The sequence below is a fragment of the Oncorhynchus clarkii genome, chromosome 9 (assembly GCF_045791955.1).
Source record: "Oncorhynchus clarkii lewisi isolate Uvic-CL-2024 chromosome 9, UVic_Ocla_1.0, whole genome shotgun sequence".
In the NCBI taxonomy this organism is placed as follows: domain Eukaryota; kingdom Metazoa; phylum Chordata; class Actinopteri; order Salmoniformes; family Salmonidae; genus Oncorhynchus; species Oncorhynchus clarkii.
In genome coordinates, this window is record NC_092155.1 from 57,998,357 (window position 1) to 58,020,670 (window position 22,314).

Here is a 22,314-nt window from a genome sequence, read left to right on the forward strand (position 1 = left end):
TCTGTCTGCTCCCAGTCTGCTCTCTGACTGATATCTGTCTGCTCTCTGTCTGCTCCCAGTCTGCTCTCTGTCTGCTCCCAGTCTGCTCTCTGTCTGCTCTCTGTCTGCTCCCAGTCTGCTCTCTGTCTGCTCCCAGTCTGCTCTCTGTATGCTCTCTGTCTGCTCCCAGTCTGCTCTCTGTCTGCTCTCTGTCTGCTCTCTGGTTGCTCCCAGTCTGCTCTCTGTCTGCACCCAGTCTGCTCTCTGTCTGCTCCCAGTCTGCTCTCTGTCTGCTCTCTGTCTGCTCCCAGTCTGCTCTCTGTCTGCTCTCTGTCTGCTCCCAGTCTGCTCTCTGTCTGCTCTCTGTCTGCTCCCAGTCTGCTCTCTGTCTGCTCTCAGTCTGCTCCCAGTCTGCTCTCTGTCTGCTCTCTGTATGCTCTCTGTCTGCTCCCAGTCTGCTCTCTGTCTGCTCTCTGTCTGATCTCTGTCTGCTCTCTGTCTGCTCTCTGTCTGCTCTCTGTCTGATCTCTGTCTGCTCTCCGTCTGCTCTCTGTGTGCTCCCTGTCTGCTCTCTGTCTGCTCCCAGTCTGTTCTCTGTCTGCTCTCTGTCTGCTCTCTGTCTGCTCCCAGTCTGCTCTCTGTCTGCTCTCTGTCTGCTCCCAGTCTGCTCCCTGTCTGCTCTCTGTCTGCTCCCAGTCTGCTCTCTGTCAGATCTCTGTCTGCTCCCAGTCTGCTCTCTGTCTGCTCCCAGTCTGCTCTCTGTCTGCTCCCAGTCTGCTCTCTGTCTGCTCTCTGTCTGCTCTCTGTCTGATCTCTGTCTGCTCTCTGTCTGCTCTCTGTCTGCTCTTTGTCTGCTCCCAGTCTGCTCTCTTTCTGCTCCCAGTCTGCTCTCTGTATGATCTCTGTCTGCTCTCTGTCTGCTCTCTGTCTCCTCTCTGTCTGCTCCCAGTCTGCTTTCTGTCTGATCTCTGTCTGCTCTCAGTCTGCTCTATGTCTGATTTCTGTCTGCTCTCGGTCTGCTCCTAGTCTGCTCTCTGTCTGCTCCCAGTCTGCTCTCTGTCTGATCTCTGTCTGCTCTCTGTCTGATCTCTGTCTGCTCTCTGTCTGATCTCTGTCTGAACTCTGTCTGCTCTCTGTCTGCTCTCTGTCTGCTCTCTGTCTGCTCCCAGTCTGCTCTCTGTCTGCTCCCAGTCTGCTCTCTGTCCGCTCTCAGTCTGCTCTCTGTCTGCTCCCAGTCTGCTCTCTGTCTACTCCCAGTTTGCTCTCTGTCTGCTCCCAGTCTGCTCTCTGTCTGCTCTCTGTCTGCTCTCTGGTTGCTCCCAGTCTGCTCTCTGTCTGCTCCCAGTCTGCTCTCTGTCTGCTCCCAGTCTGCTCTCTGTCTGCTCTCTGTCTGCGCCCAGTCTGCTCTCTGTCTGCTCTCTGTCTGCTCCCAGTCTGCTCTCTGTCTGCTCTCTGTCTGCTCCCAGTCTGCTCTCTGTCTGCTCTCTGTCTGAACTCTGTCTGCTCTCTGTCTGATCTCTGTCTGAACTCTGTCTGAACTCTGTCTGCTCTCTGTCTGCTCTCTGTCTGCTCCCAGTCTGCTTTCTGTCTGCTCCCAGTCTGCTCTCTGTTCTCTGTCTGATCTCTGTCTGCTCCCAGTCTGCTCTCTGTTGGATCTCTGTCTGCTCCCAGTCTGCTCTCTGTCTGCTCCCAGTCTGCTCTCTGTTTGCACCCAGTCTGCTCTCTGTCTGCTCCCAGTCTGCTCTCTGTCTGCTCCCAGTCTGCTCTCTGTCTGCTCCCAGTCTGCTCTCTGTCTGCCCTCTGTCTGCTCTCTGTCTGCTCCCTGTCTGCTCTCTGTCTGATCTCTGTCTGCTCTCTGTCTGCTCTCTGTCTGCTCTTTGTCTGCTTCCAGTCTGCTCTCTTTCTGCTCCCAGTCTGCTCTCTGTATGTTCTCTGTCTGCTCTCTGTCTGATCTCTGTCTCCTCTCTGTCTGCTCCCAGTCTGCTCTCTGTCTGCTCCCAGTCTGCTCTCTGTCTGCTCTCTGTCTGCTCTCTGTCTGCTCTCTGTCTGCTCCCAGTCTTCTCTCTGTCTGAACTCTGTCTGCTCTCTGTCTGCTCTCTGTCTGAACTCTGTCTGAACTCTGTCTGAACTCTGTCTGAACTCTGTCTGCTCTCTGTCTGCTCTCTGTCTGCTCCCAGTCTGCTCTCTGTCTGCTCCCAGTCTGCTCTCTGTCTGCTCTCTGTCTGATCTCTGTCTGATCTCTGTCTGCTCTCTGTCTGCTCTCTGTCTGCTCTCTGTCTGCTCCCAGTCTGCTCTCTGTCTGCTCCCAGTCTGCTCTCTGTCTGCTCTCTGTCTGCTCCCAGTCTGCTCTCTGTCAGCTCTTTGTCTGCTCTCTGCCTGCTCTCTGTCTGCTCCCAGTCTGCTCTCTGTCTGCTCTCAGTCTGCTCTCTGTCTGCTCCCAGTCTGCTCTCTGTCTACTCCCCGTTTGCTCTCTGTCTGTCTGCTCCCAGTCTGATATCTGTCTGCTCTCTGTCTGCTCTCTGTCTGCTCCCAGTCTGCTCTCTGTCTGCTCTCTGCTCCCAGTCTGCTCTCTGTCTGCTCCCAGTCTGCTCTCTGTCTGCTCTCAGTCTGCTCTCTGTCTGCTCCCAGTCTGCTCTCTGTCTACTCCCCGTTTGCTCTCTGTCTGTCTGCTCCCAGTCTGATATCTGTCTGCTCTCTGTCTGCTCTCTGTCTGCTCCCAGTCTGCTCTCTGTCTGCTGTCTGTCTGCTCTCTGTCTGCGCCCAGTCTGCTCTCTGTCTGCCCTCTGTTTGCTCTCTGTGTGCTCTGCTGGCTGCAGTGTGGGTGTGTGAGCCGTTACCCAAGTGTTTTCTCTTTTCTTCTCTGCTCTCTCTCCAATATTTTGCTCGTGTCCACATGGTGTAGTCTTTTGTATAGAGATAATTAGTAATGGCGTCTTTTTGTAGGTACTTACTCCGCCATGGTTCGTTGGACAAAGCCTATGGGGAAAATGAATGCCGTTTTGAATGACACGGTGCAAGTCCTTCCATTTTAAAAGGTTTTCTAAGATTAAATGGTGTTTTTTGGAGGGTTTTTGGATGAACACCGAAAATAAGTTGTGTGGTGAACCCAGGCTTAGGAGATCTTATACATTTTGTTCTAGGAGATAATCTTCATCAGCTGACGTTAACTTTTGTGAATTTTGAAGAAGTTATGTAATGATAAAAAGCACATAAAGGCTTCATGATTCATAAAGGTCATGTTAACTGACTGATGTTATCTCATAGAACAAAAGGGTATAAGCCTGTGTTAACCTCAGACCTTATTTTCGGTGTTTATTCCAAAACCCTATTCATTCACCATAATTTTTATCCATAGGGATGGCTAAACAAACCAGAGGTAACTTATTTCCGAGTTTTAGGACTACAAGCTAGCGAGCTCTATTGTCTTGAGGTCTGGGACAGTGACCAGTGATGTCACTACAGGATCTAGTTTCAGTCTGATGTAGGGATCTTGGAAGCCTGGTTTATGAGATCAATATGGCCTAGTGCACTGTCAATGTTTAGGTTTCATAAGCACAGTGTTATTTGAGTGTAGCAAATGGCTGGATTGTGTGTTTCAAAGGTAAGGGTCTGTCTGCCTCGCTGTCTGTCAGAGACACATCCTCAGGACCAGGCAGATAGCACTGTCTAACCAGGCTAATTTTACTCTCTCTCTCTCTCTCTCTCTCTCTTTCTCTCTCTCTCTCTCTCTATGGCTCTCTTTCTCTCTCTCTCTCTCTCTATGGCTCTCTCTCTCTCTCTCTCTCTCTCTCTCTCTCTCTCTCTCTCTCTCTCGATGAAGTACCCCATTGATGTTAAATTTTTCATGTGAATAATATTGGTTTTATTGCTTCCAGATGAGCTACATTTGGACAGAGAGATTAAAGCTGCCATACATCTACAAACTCACTTCACGCAACAGATCACTGCCTGTCATTTTTCCATTATTCTAGAAAAGACATTAGGAACAACAGCAGGTCGTATTATTATTGCTATTGTTACAACAGTGTGTGCTAATAGGGAAAAGGAAGAAGCCAGTCGGCCGAGTTGTTGGACAATAATCCTAACTCATCCTCAGCATTACCATTCTCAGCGTATTGAAATGTTATGTTTCAGTGGCAAAGGCTACACTAATAGCCATTTGGGGGTTTTACGCACCAGCCAAACTTCTGGGAGAGTGCAATGGTTCTCTTTTGATTACACTAAAAGTCACAAAGAGAAAATATGGTATTAAACATACATTCTTGAGTGTATTTGCCAAGTTTGCTTACAGGAGACCCTCAGTACTTTCATAAATACTGCCCTGGCCAGCCAACTCCTTAAACGTGTTAGGCCTGGGGTGCAGTTAGCTTTATCACCCTCATTAGGAAGACATCAGCTTCCCATTCCTTTCATCAATGGATCAGGTGTTACCTGGGTGAGTTAGGGAGTTGGAGAGGCTCATAGGAGATGTTGTAGCTGGTTTGGGGCTTGGGCTGGTCTGGGTGTGGTGCTAGGGCTGGTCTGGGACTGGGGTAGGGCTAGGCTGGGGTTAGGGCTGGGACTGGGCTAGGGCTGGTCTGGGGCTGGTCTGGGTGTGGTGCTAGGGCTGGTCTGGGGCTGGTCTGGGTGTGGTGCTAGGGCTGGTCTGGGACTGGGCGCTACCAGGCTATTCCCCTGCTGGCTGAATGTAACAGTTCATTTATTCTTGTCCAAAATGTCTTCCCAGTCAAGACATAAAAACTTTATTTCTTGTTTCCTGTTTTCATGTGTTGGGGAGATAACAGGGTCCTTGCTACCCACATATGTGCGTGAGATTGAGTCCGGCAGATTTGAGTGCCTCCCTTAGGAATTCCTTGCTGCTCAGTCAATTCAGACATCTATAATTTCAGTTTCAGTACATTTGTAAATATATTGTATGGCAGTACCTATGGTGTATACTGATGAGCTACTATATAAGTTCATATGTCCAGTTTCAGCTTGTCTACTTTTTAACTGGCAAACTGCAGATTTTTCAACATTCATTACACAGAAAAGTAACCTGACATTGTAGAGAAAATACGTATTTACATATACACGTGTACAGTGGCTTGCGAAAGTATTCACCCCCCTTGGAATTTTTCCTATTTTGTTTCATTACAACCTGTAATTTAAATTTATTTTTATTTGGATTTCATGTAATGAACAGACACAAAATAGTCTAAATCCGTGAAGTGAAATGAAAATATGACTTGTTTCAAAAAACAAAACAGAAAAGTGGTGCATGCATATGTATTCACCCCTTTGCTATGAAGCCCCTAAATAAGATCTGGTGCAACCAATTACCTTCAGAAGTCACATAATTAATTACGTAAAGTTCACGTGTGCAATCTAAGTGTCACATGATCTTAGTATATACATATACACCTGTTCTGAAAGGCCCCAGAGTCTGCAACACCACTAAGCAAGGGGCACCACCAAGCAAGCAGCACCATGAAGACCAAGGAGCTCTCCAAACAGGTCAGGGACAAAGTTGTGGAGAAGTACAGATCAGGGATGGGTTATAAAAAATATCAGAAACTTTGAACATCCCACGGAGCACCATTAAATCCATTATTAAAAAATGGAAAGAATATGGCACCACAACAAACCTGCCAAGAGAGGGCCACCCACCAAAACTCATGGACCAGGCAAGGAGGGCATTAATCAGAGAGGCAACAAAGAGACCAAAGATAACCCTGAAGGAGTTACAAAGCTCCACAGTGGAGATTGGAGTATCTGTCCATAGTACCACTTTCAATCCAAAATTAAATCTAGAATCTGCTTCCTATATCGCAACAAAGCATCCTTCACTCATGCTGCCAAACATACCCTCGTAAAACGGACCATCCTACCAATCCTCGACTTTGGTGATGTCATCTATAAAATAGCCTCCAACACTCTACTCAACAAACTGGATGCAGTCTATCACAGTGCCATCCGTTTTGTTACCAAAGCCCCATACACTACCCACCATTGCGACCTGTACGCTCTCGTTGGTTGGCCCTCGCTTCATACTCGTCACCAAACCCACTGGCTACAGGTTATCTACAAGTCTCTGCTAGTTAAAGCCCCGCCTTATCTCAGCTCACTGGTCACCATAGCAGCACCCACTCGTAGCATGCGCTCCAGCAGGTATATCTCACTGGTCACCCCCAAAGCCAATTCCTTCTTTGGTCGTCTTTCCTTCCAGTTCTCTGCTGCCCATGACTGGAACGAATTGCAAAAATCTCTGAAGCTGGAAACTCACATCTCCCTCACTAGCTTTAAGCACCAGCTGTCAGAGCAGTTTACAGATCACTGCACCTGTACTTAGCCTATCTGTAAACAGCCCATCTACCTACCTCATCCCCATACTGGTATTTATTTATTTATTTTGCTCCTTTGCACCCCAGTATCTCTACCTGCACATTCATCTTCTGCCGATCTACCATTCCAGTGTTTAATTGCTATATTGTAATTACTTCGCCACCATGGCCTATTTATTTCCTTAACTTACCTAATTTGCACTCACTGTATATAGACTTTTTGTTTTATTTTGTTCTACTGTATTATTGACTGTATGTTTTGTTTATTCCACGTGTAAATCTGTGCTGTTGTATGTGTCGAATTGCTACGCTTTATCTTGGCCAGGTTGCAGTTGCAAATGAGAACTTGTTCTCAACTAGCCTACCTGGTTAAATAAAGGTGAAATAAATAAATCAAATAAGCCGTACACTCCACAGAGCTGGGCTTTACAGACAAGTGGCCATAAAAAAGACATTGCTAAAAGAAAAAAATATTTGGTGTTCACCAAAAGGCATGTGGGAGACTCCCCAAATATATGGAAGAAGGTACTCTGGTCAGATGAGACTAAAATTGAGCTTTTTGGTCTTTCAAGGAAAACTCTATGTCTGGCGCAAACCCAACACCTCTCATCATCCCGAGAACACCATTCCCACAGTGAAGCATGGTGGTGGCAGCCTCATGCTGTGGGGATGTTTTTCATCGGTATGGACTGGGAAACTGGTCAGAATTGAAGGAATGATGGATGGCGCTAAATACAGGGAAAGTATTGAGGGAAACCTGTTTCAGTCTTCCAGATATTTGAGACTGGGACAGAGGTTCACCTTCCAGCAGGGCAATGACCCTAAGCATACTGCTAAAGTAACACTCGAGTGGTTTAAGGGGAAACATTTAAATGTCTTGGAATGGCTTAGTCAAAGCCCAGACCTCAATCCAATTGAGAATCTGTGGTATGACTTAAAGATTTCTCTACACCAGCAGAACCCATCCAACTTGAAGAAGCTGGAGCAGTTTTACCTTAAAGAATGGCAAAAATCCCAGTGGCTAGATGTGCCAAGCTTATAGAGACATCCCCCAAGAAACTTGCAGCTGTAATTGTTGTAAAAGTTGGCTTGACAAAGTATTGACTTTGGGGGGGTGAATAGTTATGCATGCTCAGGTTTTCAGTTTTTTTGTCTTATTTCTTGTTTGTTTCACAATAAAAAATATTTTGCATCTTCAAAGCGGTAGGCATGTTGTGTAAATCAAATGATACAAACCCCCCCCCCCAAAATCTATTTTAATTCCATGTTGTAAGGCAACAAAATAGGAAAAATGCCAAGGGGTGTGAATACTTTCGCAAGCCACTGTATATGCCTTAAGCAGTGGTTGTTGTGGGCAGCAGGTAACCTAGCGCTTAGAGCTTTGGGCCAGTAACTAAGAGGGACACCCCACTGAAGGTGTCTCAGGGAGAGTTGGGATATGCAAAAACACATTTCCAAATCGGACATGTATAATACACATTTGTGAAATAGGACAAATATAAGCACCCACCTCATTATATTTCTATACCTACACTGATAATTATAATCTCCTAGAGCAGATGTTCTGTGGGAACTCATTACAGACGAGAACAGTGATAGAACTTTTAATGAGTGTTAGAATAATACCTCACACTCCCAATCACACAATCAAACTGATGACAGGTGCTTCATGGCACCAGGCCTAGGCAAAGCGCGATCCAGTGCCTGATGGTTTGGTTTAAATATAGAAATAGAAAATGACACCCACACATACTTGTTCACTGAACTCAATGTAGTCTCAGTATATCAGATTTAGAGAGATCACCTGGAGAGGGCATTGAGAGCAGTTTGGTATCCACTAAAAATACCACTCAATTTGCTTTATTCTTGAAGTGTGTTGGACGTTTACCACTAAATTCACATCCAGCCATTTCTAGTCAACTACCTGACCATGGGTACAACCAATGAATTTCTAATAATCTCTTTCCTTAACTGTAGAACATGAGTATCCTTGCCAATCCTGGAAATGTTTATTTTGCCATTGAAAACCTCTTCCTGTGGTTGGAGCTTTCATTAGCTTCCCAGGGGGGTTGTGGCCCTTTTGCAATGAGACTTGCTGGCAGTGTCTCTCATCTTGTCTATCATACACACGAGCGCACACACACGCATACACAAACAGACGCATGTGTACACACACATACAGACGGATCCGAACACACACAAACACACACAAAAGTTTTTAATTGACTTTAGCTTTAGGCCCAGTTCTTGAGATACATTCTATTATAGCATTCGGATGCAGAACACGCTATGTGTACTTCAGGGCATGATGTCCAGCCGTAACTGCAGCAGTTCATAGAATTTTGCAGTCAATGTGATGAATCCATTACACATGGTGCCATCATATACTTAGTTAGTTTTGCTGCTTCACTGCAGCTAGCCGGCTACATTCGTTTAGTATGATAAAAGCTGAGATTGGTGGCAGTGATCACAAGGGGACATGTAAAACACTTCCTTAACAAAGTAGCAGCTAATGTTCCCTAATTTCTATCACTAATTTATCTGCATTGCCGTGGAGAGTATCAGGTGCTGGTTTTATACATTGCACACAGGACTTTCTATTACTGTTATTGGGACAGTCTTATTTTCTATTTCTGCTTCTTTTCTGAAAGCATTGACACATAATTTTGTATTCTTATTATATAATAGGGCATGCCATGGCTGGCTATGGCAGTCGTGTGAAAATAAAAGCCTCTATTTCTCCTGTCTGGTGTCCTTACTTTGAAGGGCGTGTATTGTCGTTCCTGGAGCTGTGTCTCAGCATGTCTGCTTGCCTGTCTGGCTGTATGCTGGCCGCGGAGCTGTTTTTACAAGTGCAGGAGTGGCTGCACCATTGCTCTGCAGCCCGACCGTATAACTAGGCTATTTTCCTATTCTGGGCTACCTATTAAGTCTCACCATTAGCCCAGCATCAAAGACTGTTTCTTCGGCACACCTACAGTTCAGGACACTCCACCTCTTCTCCATTCTGTTTTTTTCTCTCCCTCCCGCTTTCATATTTTTTCTCTCTTGCTCTTTCTTTAAAATTCTCTCACTCTCATCCCCCCACTCTCCGCCTTCTCTCTCCTTCTTTCTCTCTCTCTCTCTCTCTCTCTCTCTCCTTCTTTCTCTCTCTCTCTCTCTCTCTCTCTCTCCCTCTTTCTCCCCCTCATGCTCTCTCCTCCTCCCCTCACTCTTTCCCTCTCTCTTTCTCCCCCTCTCTCTCCCTTCCTCTCGCTCTCCTTCTCTCTGTCTCTAAATGACCTTCAGTTGCTACCCCCTCTTTGTCTAGACCGGGCTCTAGACCGGGCTTTCATAGGCCCCATGGCTCTCCACACTTGAACAAATATATACCTGCTGTACATCAGTGGCTTGGGCTCTAGCAAATTTTGGCTGCCCTACTGCTGAATCCTCCATACTTCTTTTGTGGCAGACATCCCTTTTCATAGTGCGGTTTTGTTGAAGGCCATCTCTAAGCTAGCCGGGCCAGCATGCCGCAGTGGACTGCCTTAGTGCCAGTGGGATTTTTCCACTAACGCTTTTCTGTCATTGCTTTACCCAGAGGGCCAGCATGAATCATGTCTCCCTCTCCTCTCTGGTCTACCTTTGATTTAAAGAAGAATGTGGCTTTGAAATAACATATCTCTTTTTATTACAGAGAGAGTGTAGTTTCCTTGTTTGTGCAGGCATGCTATCCTTCTGTTGCAGTGTGTAGCTTTATGTTGTTCTGTGTTCTTCTCTGTCGGGGGAGGGGGATAATGGATAAGCTTGGTCCGCTGGGAGAGGAGAGGTGACCTTGAAGTGATGAGAGGAGGAGTGAGGGGGAGAGGGGCATGTCCCACAGCAGGTGCCGCAGAATATACACATATATGCTGTAGATGGATGCAGTCACACACACACACACACACACACACACACACACACACACACACACACACACACACACACACACACACACACACACACACACAGTATGCACACAGAAATGCACATACTGTATACAATAAATAACACAAAGAGATACACACCCTCAACAGAAACAATGATAAGAGCAACCACAATAACAACAACGTCAACAGCAACAATAGAGAATATATGCACCCACAGGTAGAGAAGCACAGCCACATAATAAATCAGGTCTAATCTAGTCTGTTACACCAAAAGTATTTAAACCACTTGGCTATACCATAGTTAGGATCATTAGGAAACTATGCAGGGATTGTTTTGGAAACACAGCTATAGAATGTAAATTAACATGTCATTAGGTTTGTTGGTAGCTCAGGTGCCTGTCATCCTAACCACAGACATGCATATGTATCCTGTAGGAAAATATTCCACAATCAACTGCCACCTTCCCTGGCTGAGACCATTTATGCCCTGTCTCTCTTCCCAGTGAGGGAATGTTGCTGCTTCTACTATTAGGCCTTCAGGAGTTGAAGGGAACCAACGGTTGTCAGAAGGGCCCAAATAGTAGCGCTTGGCTCAGTGGGATGGCTCTGTCGTCTCTCTTTGGGGGCATCTGCTTGCCATCAGGACGGTGCTGTGCCGTGACGTGGACCCACTGGACGCCCTGTCACTTCCCGGCCCATTGCAACTCGCCCCGGTCCAGACTCCCTCTCCGCCTTTTCCGACTCTGACATCTTTATCCTCCTGTTAAAAGTTTTAATGGCCTATTATCTATGAGGAAGGAATGCTGCTTTAATTGCCTGGTGGCTCCATGTTTAGGCCCTGGTCCCAGTGGTGCTGTGTCAAGACCATGGGGCTTCCCTCTCCCTTCCAGGGGCTTCTGTCCTGTATGACGTAGTCTGGGGTCGTACAACAAGCCTTCCTTGTCACCAGCCCAAACACCTAGACTGACTATGCCCATAAAACCCCAGCATGTCCTATCACTTTACAATCTATCGTGTGGGACTCTTCAAATCAAATAAAATAAATGATATTTGTCACATGCGCCGAATACAACGGGTGTAGACCTTAAAGTGCTTACTTACAAGCCCTTAACCAATAATGCAGTTTAAGGAAAATAACACACAAAAAAATAAAAAAAATAACAAGAGCAGCAGTAAAATAACAAAATTGGAGTGGGTCTAGGGTTTCTGGAATGATGGTGTTAATGTAAGCCATGACAAGCTTTTCAAAGCACTTCATGACTACAGACGTGAGTGCTACGGGTCGGTAGTCAATTAGGCAGGTTACCTTAGTGTTCTTGGGCACAGGGACTATGGTGGTCTGCTTGAAACATGTTGGTATTACAGATTCAGACGGAGAGGTTGAACATGTCAGTGAAGACCCTTGCCAGTTGGTCAAGCGCATGCTCGGAGTACACGTCCTGGTAATCCATCTGGCCCTGCGGCCTTGTGAATGTTGACCTGTTTAAAAGTCTTATTCACATCGGCTGCGGAGAGGAACAGCTGTCGTCCGGAACAGCTGGTGCTCTCATGCATGTTTCAGTGTTACTTGCCTCGAAGCGAGCATAGAAGTAATTTAGCTCGTCTGGTGGCCCGTGGCCCGTGTCACGGAAATGCTTCCCTTTGTAGTCTGTAATAGTTTGCAAGCCCTGCCACATCCAACAAGCGTCGGAGCTGGTGTAGTACGATTCGATCTTAGTCCTGTGTTGACGCTTTGCCTGTTTGATGGTTCGTCAGAGGACATAGCGGGATTTCTTATCAGCTTCCGGGTTAGGGTCCCGCTCCTTGAAAGCGTCAACTTTGCCCTTTAGCTCAGTGCGGATGTTGCCTGTAATCCATGGCTTCTTGTTGGGGTATGTACGTACAGTCACTGTGGGGACGACTTGATCGATGCACTTATTGATGAAGCCAGTGACTGATGTTGTGTACTCCTCAATGCCATCGGAAGAATCCCGGAACATATTCCAGTCTGTGCAAAACAGTCCTGTAGCTTAGCATCTGCTTCATCTGATCACTTTTTTATTGACAGTCACTGGTGCTTCCTGCTTTAATTTTTGCTTGTAAAGCAGGAATCAGGAGGATAGAATTATGGTCAGATTTGCCAAATGGAAGGCGAGGGAGAGCTTTCCAATACATGGCCCTAAAGTTTACTGACCAGGCCCTCATGTTGTTGGAAAGCGCTGGTGAGGAGGCTTTGTTCCAGGCGCCCAACTGTCTCCACCTCAGTGAGAATTGGGGACTACACTATATAACGTGTTTCTTCTTCATTAGCTGAGGGTCACTTTCCACATGGGATCGTAGCCAATATTGTAGCCAAAGGTGGAAAGTTTCATCCTGCAAAACATTTGCAAATAAATAATTGACATAAACAAAAGACTGCCTTAATCCTACTATAACAGTCCAGGGGTATGATTGTACCCTATTCGTTTTACAATCTGTTGTATAATACAGGTAGTAATATCAATTTCCTAAATTGCTCCACTTAGTTGGCAGTGTTAATGAAGTGCTATAAGAGGAACGAGTGTTAGTGTAGAATGGCCCATAAAGGCACATTGTGTTTAGTTCCAGATGAATCTAAAGGACCACATTAGAGGGGAGTAACTGTGGTTACTGATGGGGTCTGAACATTGAGACAAACAGAAGCGTTCTCCAGGCAGCACGTCTAGGCCTATTTCTACACTCATTATATCCTGTCCTCTTCTATTTCTCTTTAGAGAGGAGTTTTTTTGCAGGGAAGTGTCCCTGTACTGTAATTGTCAGAGTTGCACAGAAAATGATTGTATTATTGGAAGCTCTTGAGAAGTCTCCAAATGGCCTTGTTTTTGTTTATTTGACTGTGTTCCGGGGCACTTTAAAGGCCTTAGCCTTGAGCCTGAACAGTATTGTGTCTGGAGCTGGGAGGGAGAGGGGGATTATAGATGGCAGTATTTTAGCTTTGGGCTGCTGAGGTGGCACTGCAGTGCAGTAGTCCTTGAGTTACAAGCCTTTCCTGAGTGTCTGGTGGGCAGGTCACGACCTGTCTTGGTTGGATACTGCTGTTGTAGCTGTTGTCGCTTCTGGGGAAAAGCTTTCTCTTTCATGCTGTTCTTTGCATCTAATTGCCGGGTGTTATTTTTTCCACCGGTGCAGTCAGTAGTTTTCGATGATCGCTGTCCATGTTCAATTGTGTGAGAACAAATGTCCAGTCTGTCCCCTGGTAACCATTTGGAAGGTTCCCCTCTGGCTCCATGATTTTAACAGATATTGCTTATCCAGCGATCAGTCTATAAAGTGCCCTGTGATATTTTTTATTGGCTTCTACATATAAAGTTGTTTCATGGGTCAAAGGCTTGTTTTAGTGGACTGGCGGTGTTCGCAATCCGCAGTCCTATTCTTTGCTTCACAACTTTCCCCAGCTCACTTCTCCACGGGCCGTGTTTTTCTTTTTACGTCCCTATTATTTATTTATATTTCATTTCTCAACAAGAGACCCCGCATAAATTATAATAGCTGTAGTAGTAATACTAAAAAATGTCGGTATTTGGCAGCCAGTTGAACAGAACCACAAAGTGTGGTTCCATATCTTGGCCAGGGAGAAAAGGGCTATTGTGTCAACACTTAGGCTTTTCTAGGTCCTCAGAGAGAGAGCAGGGCCAGGTTTTGGCCCTAGCCCCACCCGCTATTGATGGATGAGTCTGCGGTATTAGGGGACAGAGGTCTCATATACTCTAGGTGGGGAGAGAGTGGGGGGATTTTGGGGGATGCATATTGTGACCCTGGTAAGTGAACTTGAGTCTCTTAAGGGCTGCCAAGTGGGAAACTCCATCCCTCTGTCTGTGTGTTGGGTTCGCCTCCCCCTCAGACAGACACGGAGCAGTGGGAAAGGACCGTTAAGTTTCCCCTCGCACTGACCTCCTGAGGTTTGCTGCACCTTAAAGAGGGTGTGTTGTTATATGGTCAGTGGACTCCAGTCATTGTCCCTGTATTTACTGTCTCAGTGGCAGTGGTGGTGGAATGGTGTTTTTGTTCAGAGGTGACCCTCTGTCCTAGGACTGTTTTGCACTCAATGTCTGATTGCTCAGCCTCTCCCATTTTTCTGCCTTCGCCATCACCCCTTTTTACAGATCAGGAAAGCACAAGCAGAGAAGCCTGTCAGAAGGGCTGAAGCCTAACATCCAATCACCTCTTAACAGGCTTGAGGTGATGGACAGCACTAATGCGAGACATCAACATCGCCTATGATTCTTGATTCGTCAACTAGACAAAAAGTAGAGAGGAGGTGGAAATATATCTGTCTCTCTGACATCAGCCCTACCGTACTAAGTGAAACGAAATAAAAGGGCCGGTGCAGTTTGTTGGCAGAACACGTGGAAAACAAGAGGGTGTAATTAAAAGAAGCCTATTCAGGCAGGTGTTAAAGTACATAAATAAGTCATTGAGGATAATACAAGGCTCTGGCTCTTTGCCATGATTCGCCAACACATTTACACATACTGATAGCATTTTCCCATATGTCCACAGGGCAGTCACATGAACACACTGTAGAATGATTGTCTATGTACAGAAAAGTGCAGTCCTCTATGACATGTCATTTATAATACTACTACTACTAATAACAATATGCCGTTTTGCAGACACCTTTATCCAAAGCAACGTTCAGTAGTTTGTGCATACTTTTTCATATGGGTGGCCTGTGAGAATGACGTGGGGCCCTTGGCCTTATGTGCTTACATGCATGTACACATGCAATCAAAAAGGAGATTTACAATATTCATGTGTGTGACTAGAACAGTATACTGCTCTGAAGTGTAGACCCAAACATCCTTCTGAGAGTCAGCAGGTCCAGTGAGTCTCAATTGAGACATCTTCCTGCCTGGGTTACATCCTGAATGGTACCCTATTCCCTACATAGGCCACTACTATGGACCAAAGCCCTACGGGCCCTAGTCAAAAGTAGTGAACTTAATAGGGAATAGGGTGCCATTTGTGTCTGCTCACCACATAGAGGAAGAGGGGTAGGGGATGAGAGATGGGTTTGGTTTTTAATGAGACAGTAGGTTTAGGTCTTGTCACTGCATCTGTAATAGTGACATTATCTCACATCGCATGGAGGCAAATCTCAGCTTTGATCCCTAAAGGTGTCACACGTAATACATAGTGGCATAACAGATGTGCCACTGACTCCTGTTATAATTTATAACACAAGTGAGACCTGGAATGGAATCCTCTTGAGTTGCGGATGTGTTGAATAAGCGACTTTCATACATTTATACATGAGATTAAAATGATGTATCTGCATGGCACTTTGAGAGTAGCTTAGAATCGCTAAAACACTATTGTGAGATGACTTTATATAATGGACTTTATATAATGGAGGCCAACAAAAGCATCCCTTTGTTGTGTTTACACTCATAACGGATCCATGCATCCACAGAAAACGGACCCATTTTAACTGAACCAAAGTGTATGGTAAACCTCTGGAAATACTGTAGATGTGTCTGTTTGTTAGGGATTACCTCATTTATGCTTACAGGACTGCAGGATCAGCTCCTGGTGGGAGTTTGATCCCCTCTTTAGACGGGCTAGTTTTTATAGCCTGACACAATGCAGTGTGTTCTAACAGGCTATCATCCACCCTGGAGATTTACATGTGTGTGTGTATTCAGTCATGTAAGGGGGCGTGGCATCGGGGAAAGGACTAGTACCTAGTACGTGTTGGAAACTCTGATCAGGTCACCTCTAACTCATGTTCTTCTCCCTGTAGCGCGACCAGAGGGCACCAAGGAGAGCCCCACCTGCATGGATAAGAACCATGGCTGTGCTCACATCTGCCGGGAGACACCAAAGGGAGGCATCGCCTGCGAGTGCAGGCCTGGCTTCCAGCTCACCAGAAACATGAGGGACTGCAAGTGTAAGTGTGAACCCCCTCCATCAACCCACATTACCCACCTTCATTACTCTACACAATGTACACATTGGCACCACATGATGATCTACTCTATCGTACATAGGTTTCTACCATGATAATACATGGTTTATGTGGTGCCAACGTGTACATTGTGTAGGGTTATGAAGATACTTACCATCCAACAGACGCATCCAACAGATTTTCACACAGCGTCAGAAACAAAGCCATTTTACAGTGATTGTTTCCAAATGATACTGCCAGTTTATCACACTAAATGGTTTATAGCATCCGATAAGATAACCGACAGAACTGGTGTAAGGGAGTGGGAAGCAGGTTTCTGAGAAAGAGCCGGTGATGGACACCACACACTTCTTGTTGCCTTGCAACATGGCTCGTCCTTTCAGGGCTGGGGTCGGGGCTGATGGGTGATTTGCCTATGTTGGAATAATGGTTGGAGAAGTGTTTAGAAGTCTACATTTTTTGGACGATAGCCCAGGTTAAGGCCAAAAGGCACAGGGGTAGTGTTGTGTAGACTGGATGGTGGTGGAAGCCTTGGCTCTGTCATCACAGGTGTATTCAGAGTGCTAATGTCGACACTCAACACACCACAAACTCACAGTGTAACTGACACCCAGATTCGTCTTTTTAACAGTTATGAACGTTCCAATTTTTCTGTGTCACTCTGAAGAACCAGTATTCCAACTAGTGTCTTCTAGTGAGAATGAAACTCTGAAGTCAGTCAGCTCCGCTCCATTAAGTAGGCGACGGTTTAGTGGTGTGAGATCCTTCATACCAAGGTGTGAACTGGAGGAGTTTCTAAACATCTTTATCACACTGAGGTTGAGAGGGTGATGATGTCACAGCACACCTCCAGGCATGGATGACAGTATATCATGTTCCTATTGCTTTAACTGTGTGCTCCTCGGCAGTGACCTGTAACTACGGCAACGGGGGTTGCCAGCACATCTGTGAGGAGACGGACCACGGCCCCAGATGTGCGTGTCACATGAAGTTTGCCCTGCAAACCGATGAAAAGACATGTGTAGGTGAGTCAGCTCACATTTGATGGGTTGTGGAGGAGAACTGAGTAAAGGATGTGATCTGCATGTACTGAATCATTCATCTTCACAGCCTTAGTCACACATTACCAGGCTACTCCAGAGGCAATGTTGAGCTTTATAATGACTGCATGCAACTCCTTTCACTTAGATAAACAAGTACCTATTTTATGTCCAAGTCTCTACTGCTGCTTCTTCTCTCACACACAAAATACAAAATGCTTCCATTCTCTGCTGGTGTTGGTGGTGCTGCAGTCTACAGCTGTGACACCTCTCTCTCTCTCTCTCTCTCTCTCTCTCTCTCTCCATCTCTCCCTCTCTCCCTCTCTCTCTCTCTCTCTCTCTCTCTCTCGCTCTCTCTCTCTCTCTCTCTCTCTCTCCATCTCTCCCTCTCTCCCTCTCTCTCTCTCTCTTTCTCTCTCTCTCTCTCTCTCTCTCTCTCTCTCTCTCTCTCTCTCTCTCTCTCTCTCTCTATGCGGCTGCATTTGCTTTGTTCTGTTGTCTCTCCCTGCTTCGTTGGACAGTGTGTTTCCTCTGGTTCTTCTTCAACACCATATGCAGCCATACACAGCTCCTCTTTCTGACCTAGGGTCAACTCCTCAATGATGTAACACTGAAACCCAACCTCTTTCTGACCTAGGGTCAACTCCTCAATGATGTAACACTGAAACCCAACCTCTTTCTGACCTAGGGTCAACTCCTCAATGATGTAACACTGAAACCCAACCTTAACCTTCATTGGTGTGTTAATATTATTTGCTGTGGTTGACATTAACTAATTAAATAGAGGCTGTGTAGAATGATTTTTATTTCAGCGCTTGTCATTTTGAAAGTGAACTGAGGCTGTGTGTAGGCTGGTTGGCTGGTTTGTAGTGCTGAGCGATTAACCAAAATGTCAGATATTTTTCAGTTTTTAAACCCCTCGACTTTTCCCACATTTTGTTACGTTACAGCCTTATTCTAAAATGGATTAAATGCAACAAAATCCTCACCAACCTATACACAATACTCCATAATAACAAAGCAAAAACAGGCTTTTAGACATTTTTGCAAATGTATTAAAAATAAAAAACAGTATTCAGACCCTTTGCTATGAGACTCAAAATTGAGCTCAGGTGCATCCTGTTTCCATTGATCATCCTTGAGATGTTTCTACATCTTGATTGGAGTCCACCTGTGGTAAATACAATTGATTGGACATTAGGCACACACCTGTCTATATAAGGTCCCACAGTTGACAGTGCATGTCAGAGCAAAAAGGAATTGTCCGTAGAGTTCCGAGACAGGATTGTGTCGAGGCAAAGATCTGGGTAAGGGTACCAAAAATTGTATGCAGCATTGGAGGTCCCCAAGAATACAGTGGCCTCCATCATTCTTCAATGGAAGAAGTGTGGAACCACCAAGGCTCTTACTAGAGCTGGCCGCCCGACCAAACCTAAAGCAATCGGGGGAGAAGGGCGTTGATCAGGGAGGTGACCAAGAACCTGACAGAGCTCCAGAGTTTCTCTGTGGAGATGGGAGAACCTTCCTGAAGGACAACCATCTCTGCAGCACTCCACCTATCAAGCCTTTATGGTAGAGCGGCCAGACGGAAGCCACTCCTCAGTAAAAGGCACATGACAGCCCGCTTGGAGTTTGCCAAAATACACCTAAAGGACTCTCAGACCATGAGAAACAATATTCTCTGGTCTGATCCACAGACAATGCAATCTCTATTGCACTCCACAGTGCCCTTTCCCAGCTGGACAAAAGCAACACCTATGTGAGAATGCTATTCATTGACAACAACTTACCATTCAACACCATAGTGCCCTCAAAGCTCATCACTAAGCTAAGGACCCCGGGACTAAACACCTCCCTCTGCAACTGGATCCTGGACTTCCTGGCGCGCCACCCCCAGGTGGTAAGGGTAGGTAACAACACAACTGCCATGCTGATCCTCAACACGGGGGCCCCTCAGGGGTGCGGGCTCAGCCCCCTTCTGTACTCCCTGTTCACTCATGACTTTACGGCCAGGCACGACTCCCAACACCATCATTAAGTTTGCTGATGACACAACAGTGGTAGGCCTGATCACTGACATCAATGAGAGAGCCTATAGGGAGGAGGTCAGAGACCTGGCAGTGTGGTGCCAGGATAACAACCTCTCACTCAACATGATCAAGACAAAGGAGATTATTGTGGACTACAGGAAAAGGAGGACCGAGCACGCCCCCATTCTCATCGATGGGGCTGTAGTGGAGACTATCATGGTCCAAACACACCAAGACAGTCGAGAAGAGGGCATAACAATGCCTATTCCCCCTCAGGAGACTGAAAAGATTTGGCATGGGTCCTCAGATCCTCAGAAAGTTATACAGCTGCATCATCGAGAGCATCCTGACTGGTTGCACCACAGCCTGGTATGGAACCTGCTCGGTCTCCGACCGCGAGGCACTACAGAGGGTAGTGCGTATGGCCCAGTACATCACAGGTGCCAAGCTTCCTGCCATTCAGGACCTCTATACCATCGGGTGTCAGAGGAATGCCCCCAAAAAATCCAAAGACTCCAGCCACCCTAGTCATAGATTGTTCTCTCTGCTACCGCACACAAATGGTACCGGAGCACCAAGTCTAGGACCAAAAGGCTTCTTAACAGCTTCTACCCCGAAGCCATAAGACTCATGAACACCTAATCAAATGGTTACCCGGACTATTTGCATTTTCCCCCCAACCCCCATTTTTACGCTGCTGCTACTCTTTTTTATTCATACATATTCACTTTACCTCTACCTACATATTACCTCAATTAAGATTAAGGTCTACAGCTGTTGTATTTGGCGCATGAGACAAATAACATTTGATTTGATTTTGATTTGATGAAACCAAGAATGAACTCTTTGGCCTGAATGCCAAGCATCATGTCTGGAGGAAACCTGGCACCATCCCTATGTTGAAGCATGGTGGTGGCAGCATCATGCTGTGGGGATGTTTTTCAGCGGCAGGGACTGGGAGACTGGTCAGGATCCAGGGAAAGATGAATGGAGCAAAGTACAGAGAGCTCCTTGATGAAAATCTGCTCCAGAGTGCTCAGGACCTCAGTCCGGGGCGAAGGTTCACCTTCCAACAGGATAACGACCCTAAGCACACAGCCAAGACAACGGAAGAGTGTTTTCAGGACAAGTCTCTGAATGTCCTTGAATGGCCCAGCCAGAGCCCGGACTTGAACCCGATCGAACATCTCTGGAGAGGCCTGACAGAGCTTGAGAGGATCTGCAGAGAAGAATGGTATAAACTCCCCAAATACAGGTGTGCCAAGCTTGTAGCCTCATACCCAAGAAGACTCAAGGCTGTAATCGCTGCCAAAGGTGCTTCAACAAAGTACTGAGTAAAGGGTCTGATATTTCAGTTTTTTAATTGTAATACATTTTCAACAATTACTAAAAACCTGTTTTTGCTTTGTCATTATGGGCTATTGAGTGTAGATTGATGCGGAGAAAAAACGATTTAATACATTTTAGAATAAGGCTGTAATGTAACAAAATGTGTAAAAAGTCAAGGGATCTGAATACTTTCCGAATGCACTGTAATTAACTGATGTCGTTTCCATTATTTGAATTCCATTTTGTACGTTTTTTTTCTGTGAGCTCTATGCTCAGTTTCTGTGAGCTCGATACTCAGTTTCTGTGAGCTCTATGCTCAGTTTCTGTGAGCTCTATGCTCAGTTTCTGTGAGCCCGATACTCAGTTTCTGTGAGCTCTATGCTCAGTTTCTGTGAGCTCTATGCTCAGTTTCTGTGAGCTCGATACTCAGTTTCTGTGAGCTCTATGCCCAGTTTCTGTGAGCTCTATGCCCAGTTTCTGTGAGCTCGATACTCAGTTTCTGTAGAGAAAAATCAGATCAAGCCCTACTGTGCGATGTAGTATTTGTAGTTTCCAACAGGCCAATATTCTACATAGAGCAGAAAATGTGGTCATTAACTACAATGACCATAATCCATTGCGCGCCCCCTTATTTGACCAGACCTCGTTGACAGAGTTGGAGAGAAGAGTGAACGTACGAGAGGGATATAAATCAGTTGCTTTGCGAGGTATTTCTACCTGAAAATACATGATCTAGTGATTGATAGTTGGTATTCAGCAGTCGTAAAAGTATGCCTTATTTACTTTGAAGAACTACAAAATAGTGTTTTAGTCAGACAGCAGCTCTATAGAGATGAGATGATGACTTAAAATGAAATAATAAAATCGTAAAATAATACAAATATTTTATTAAAGTAAAGTAATGTAATAAGTAATAAGCAGTAATGGGCGGTCACTACCATCATGGGACTTTTATTACCCGTTTTATTCTGTCTTGTTACAGCATTCAACCCACATAATGCATTTGATGAATAAAAACCGTGATTCTTTTTTAAATAATCGAACCGAAATCGAACCGACCTCAAAAAGCACTAATCGCTCAGCACAACTGGTTTGGATGGCTGGTTGACTGGTTTGGTTTGCTAAAGTGTCGGTAGCTGGTCAGCTGGTTTGGGTGGCTGGTTGGCTGGTTTCAGTGGCTGGTTGGCTGGTGGCTAATTGGCTGTTGTAGGTCGCTGCTTGGCATGTTTGCTCAGTGTGTCTGGTTCTACCCTCTCCACCACGGTGCTGATGAGATGTCAAGGACTGGTCAGCCATCCTATCATTACTGCCGTACGCTAGCGAGGCTGCCGGGACTCCACAAAGCCCGCTGTGGCCAAACTAGATGTCTGAGCCGCCATTACCAAGACCGAAAACATGTGTGCCTGATGTGACAGATTAGGGAGCGCTCAGGCAGTTAGGGTCTTGGGTTTCCCTCTACAGGCTCTGGGAGTAGGGTTGGAGTAGGGGGAGACGGGGGACAGGGGGAGGGGTGGTAGCAGCCCACTCTGCGGTTTAGTGCTAGTGCCATCCATCTATCTGAGGGGCTATTAGTTAATAAAACCACAATAAAATAAACAAACCGCCAAACCAGCCCCTGACGGCAGGCTGACTGACAGGATAATTGGGACTGCTTCAGCCAGGCACGAACATTACTACAGGCAGACAGACAGGACAGACTGGAAGATGGAGACTCCGAGTGAAAATACATTTCCTCAGTGAAAATGTCACCAAATAAGGATGGGAGAGGGTTTTTCGTAC

General features: G+C 45.9%; 1 protein-coding gene across 2 annotated transcripts in view; it reads left to right on the plus strand.

The window, feature by feature from the left end:
- Positions 1–22,314, plus strand: part of LOC139417306 (signal peptide, CUB and EGF-like domain-containing protein 3) — a 118,376-nt gene that overhangs the window by 58,464 nt on the left and 37,598 nt on the right. For both annotated transcript variants that reach the window (XM_071166571.1, XM_071166572.1), the window contains exons 5-6: positions 15,972–16,118; positions 17,045–17,161. In XM_071166571.1, coding sequence (XP_071022672.1) covers positions 15,972–16,118; positions 17,045–17,161 — 264 coding nt within the window. The remainder of the gene's footprint in view (positions 1–15,971; positions 16,119–17,044; positions 17,162–22,314) is intronic.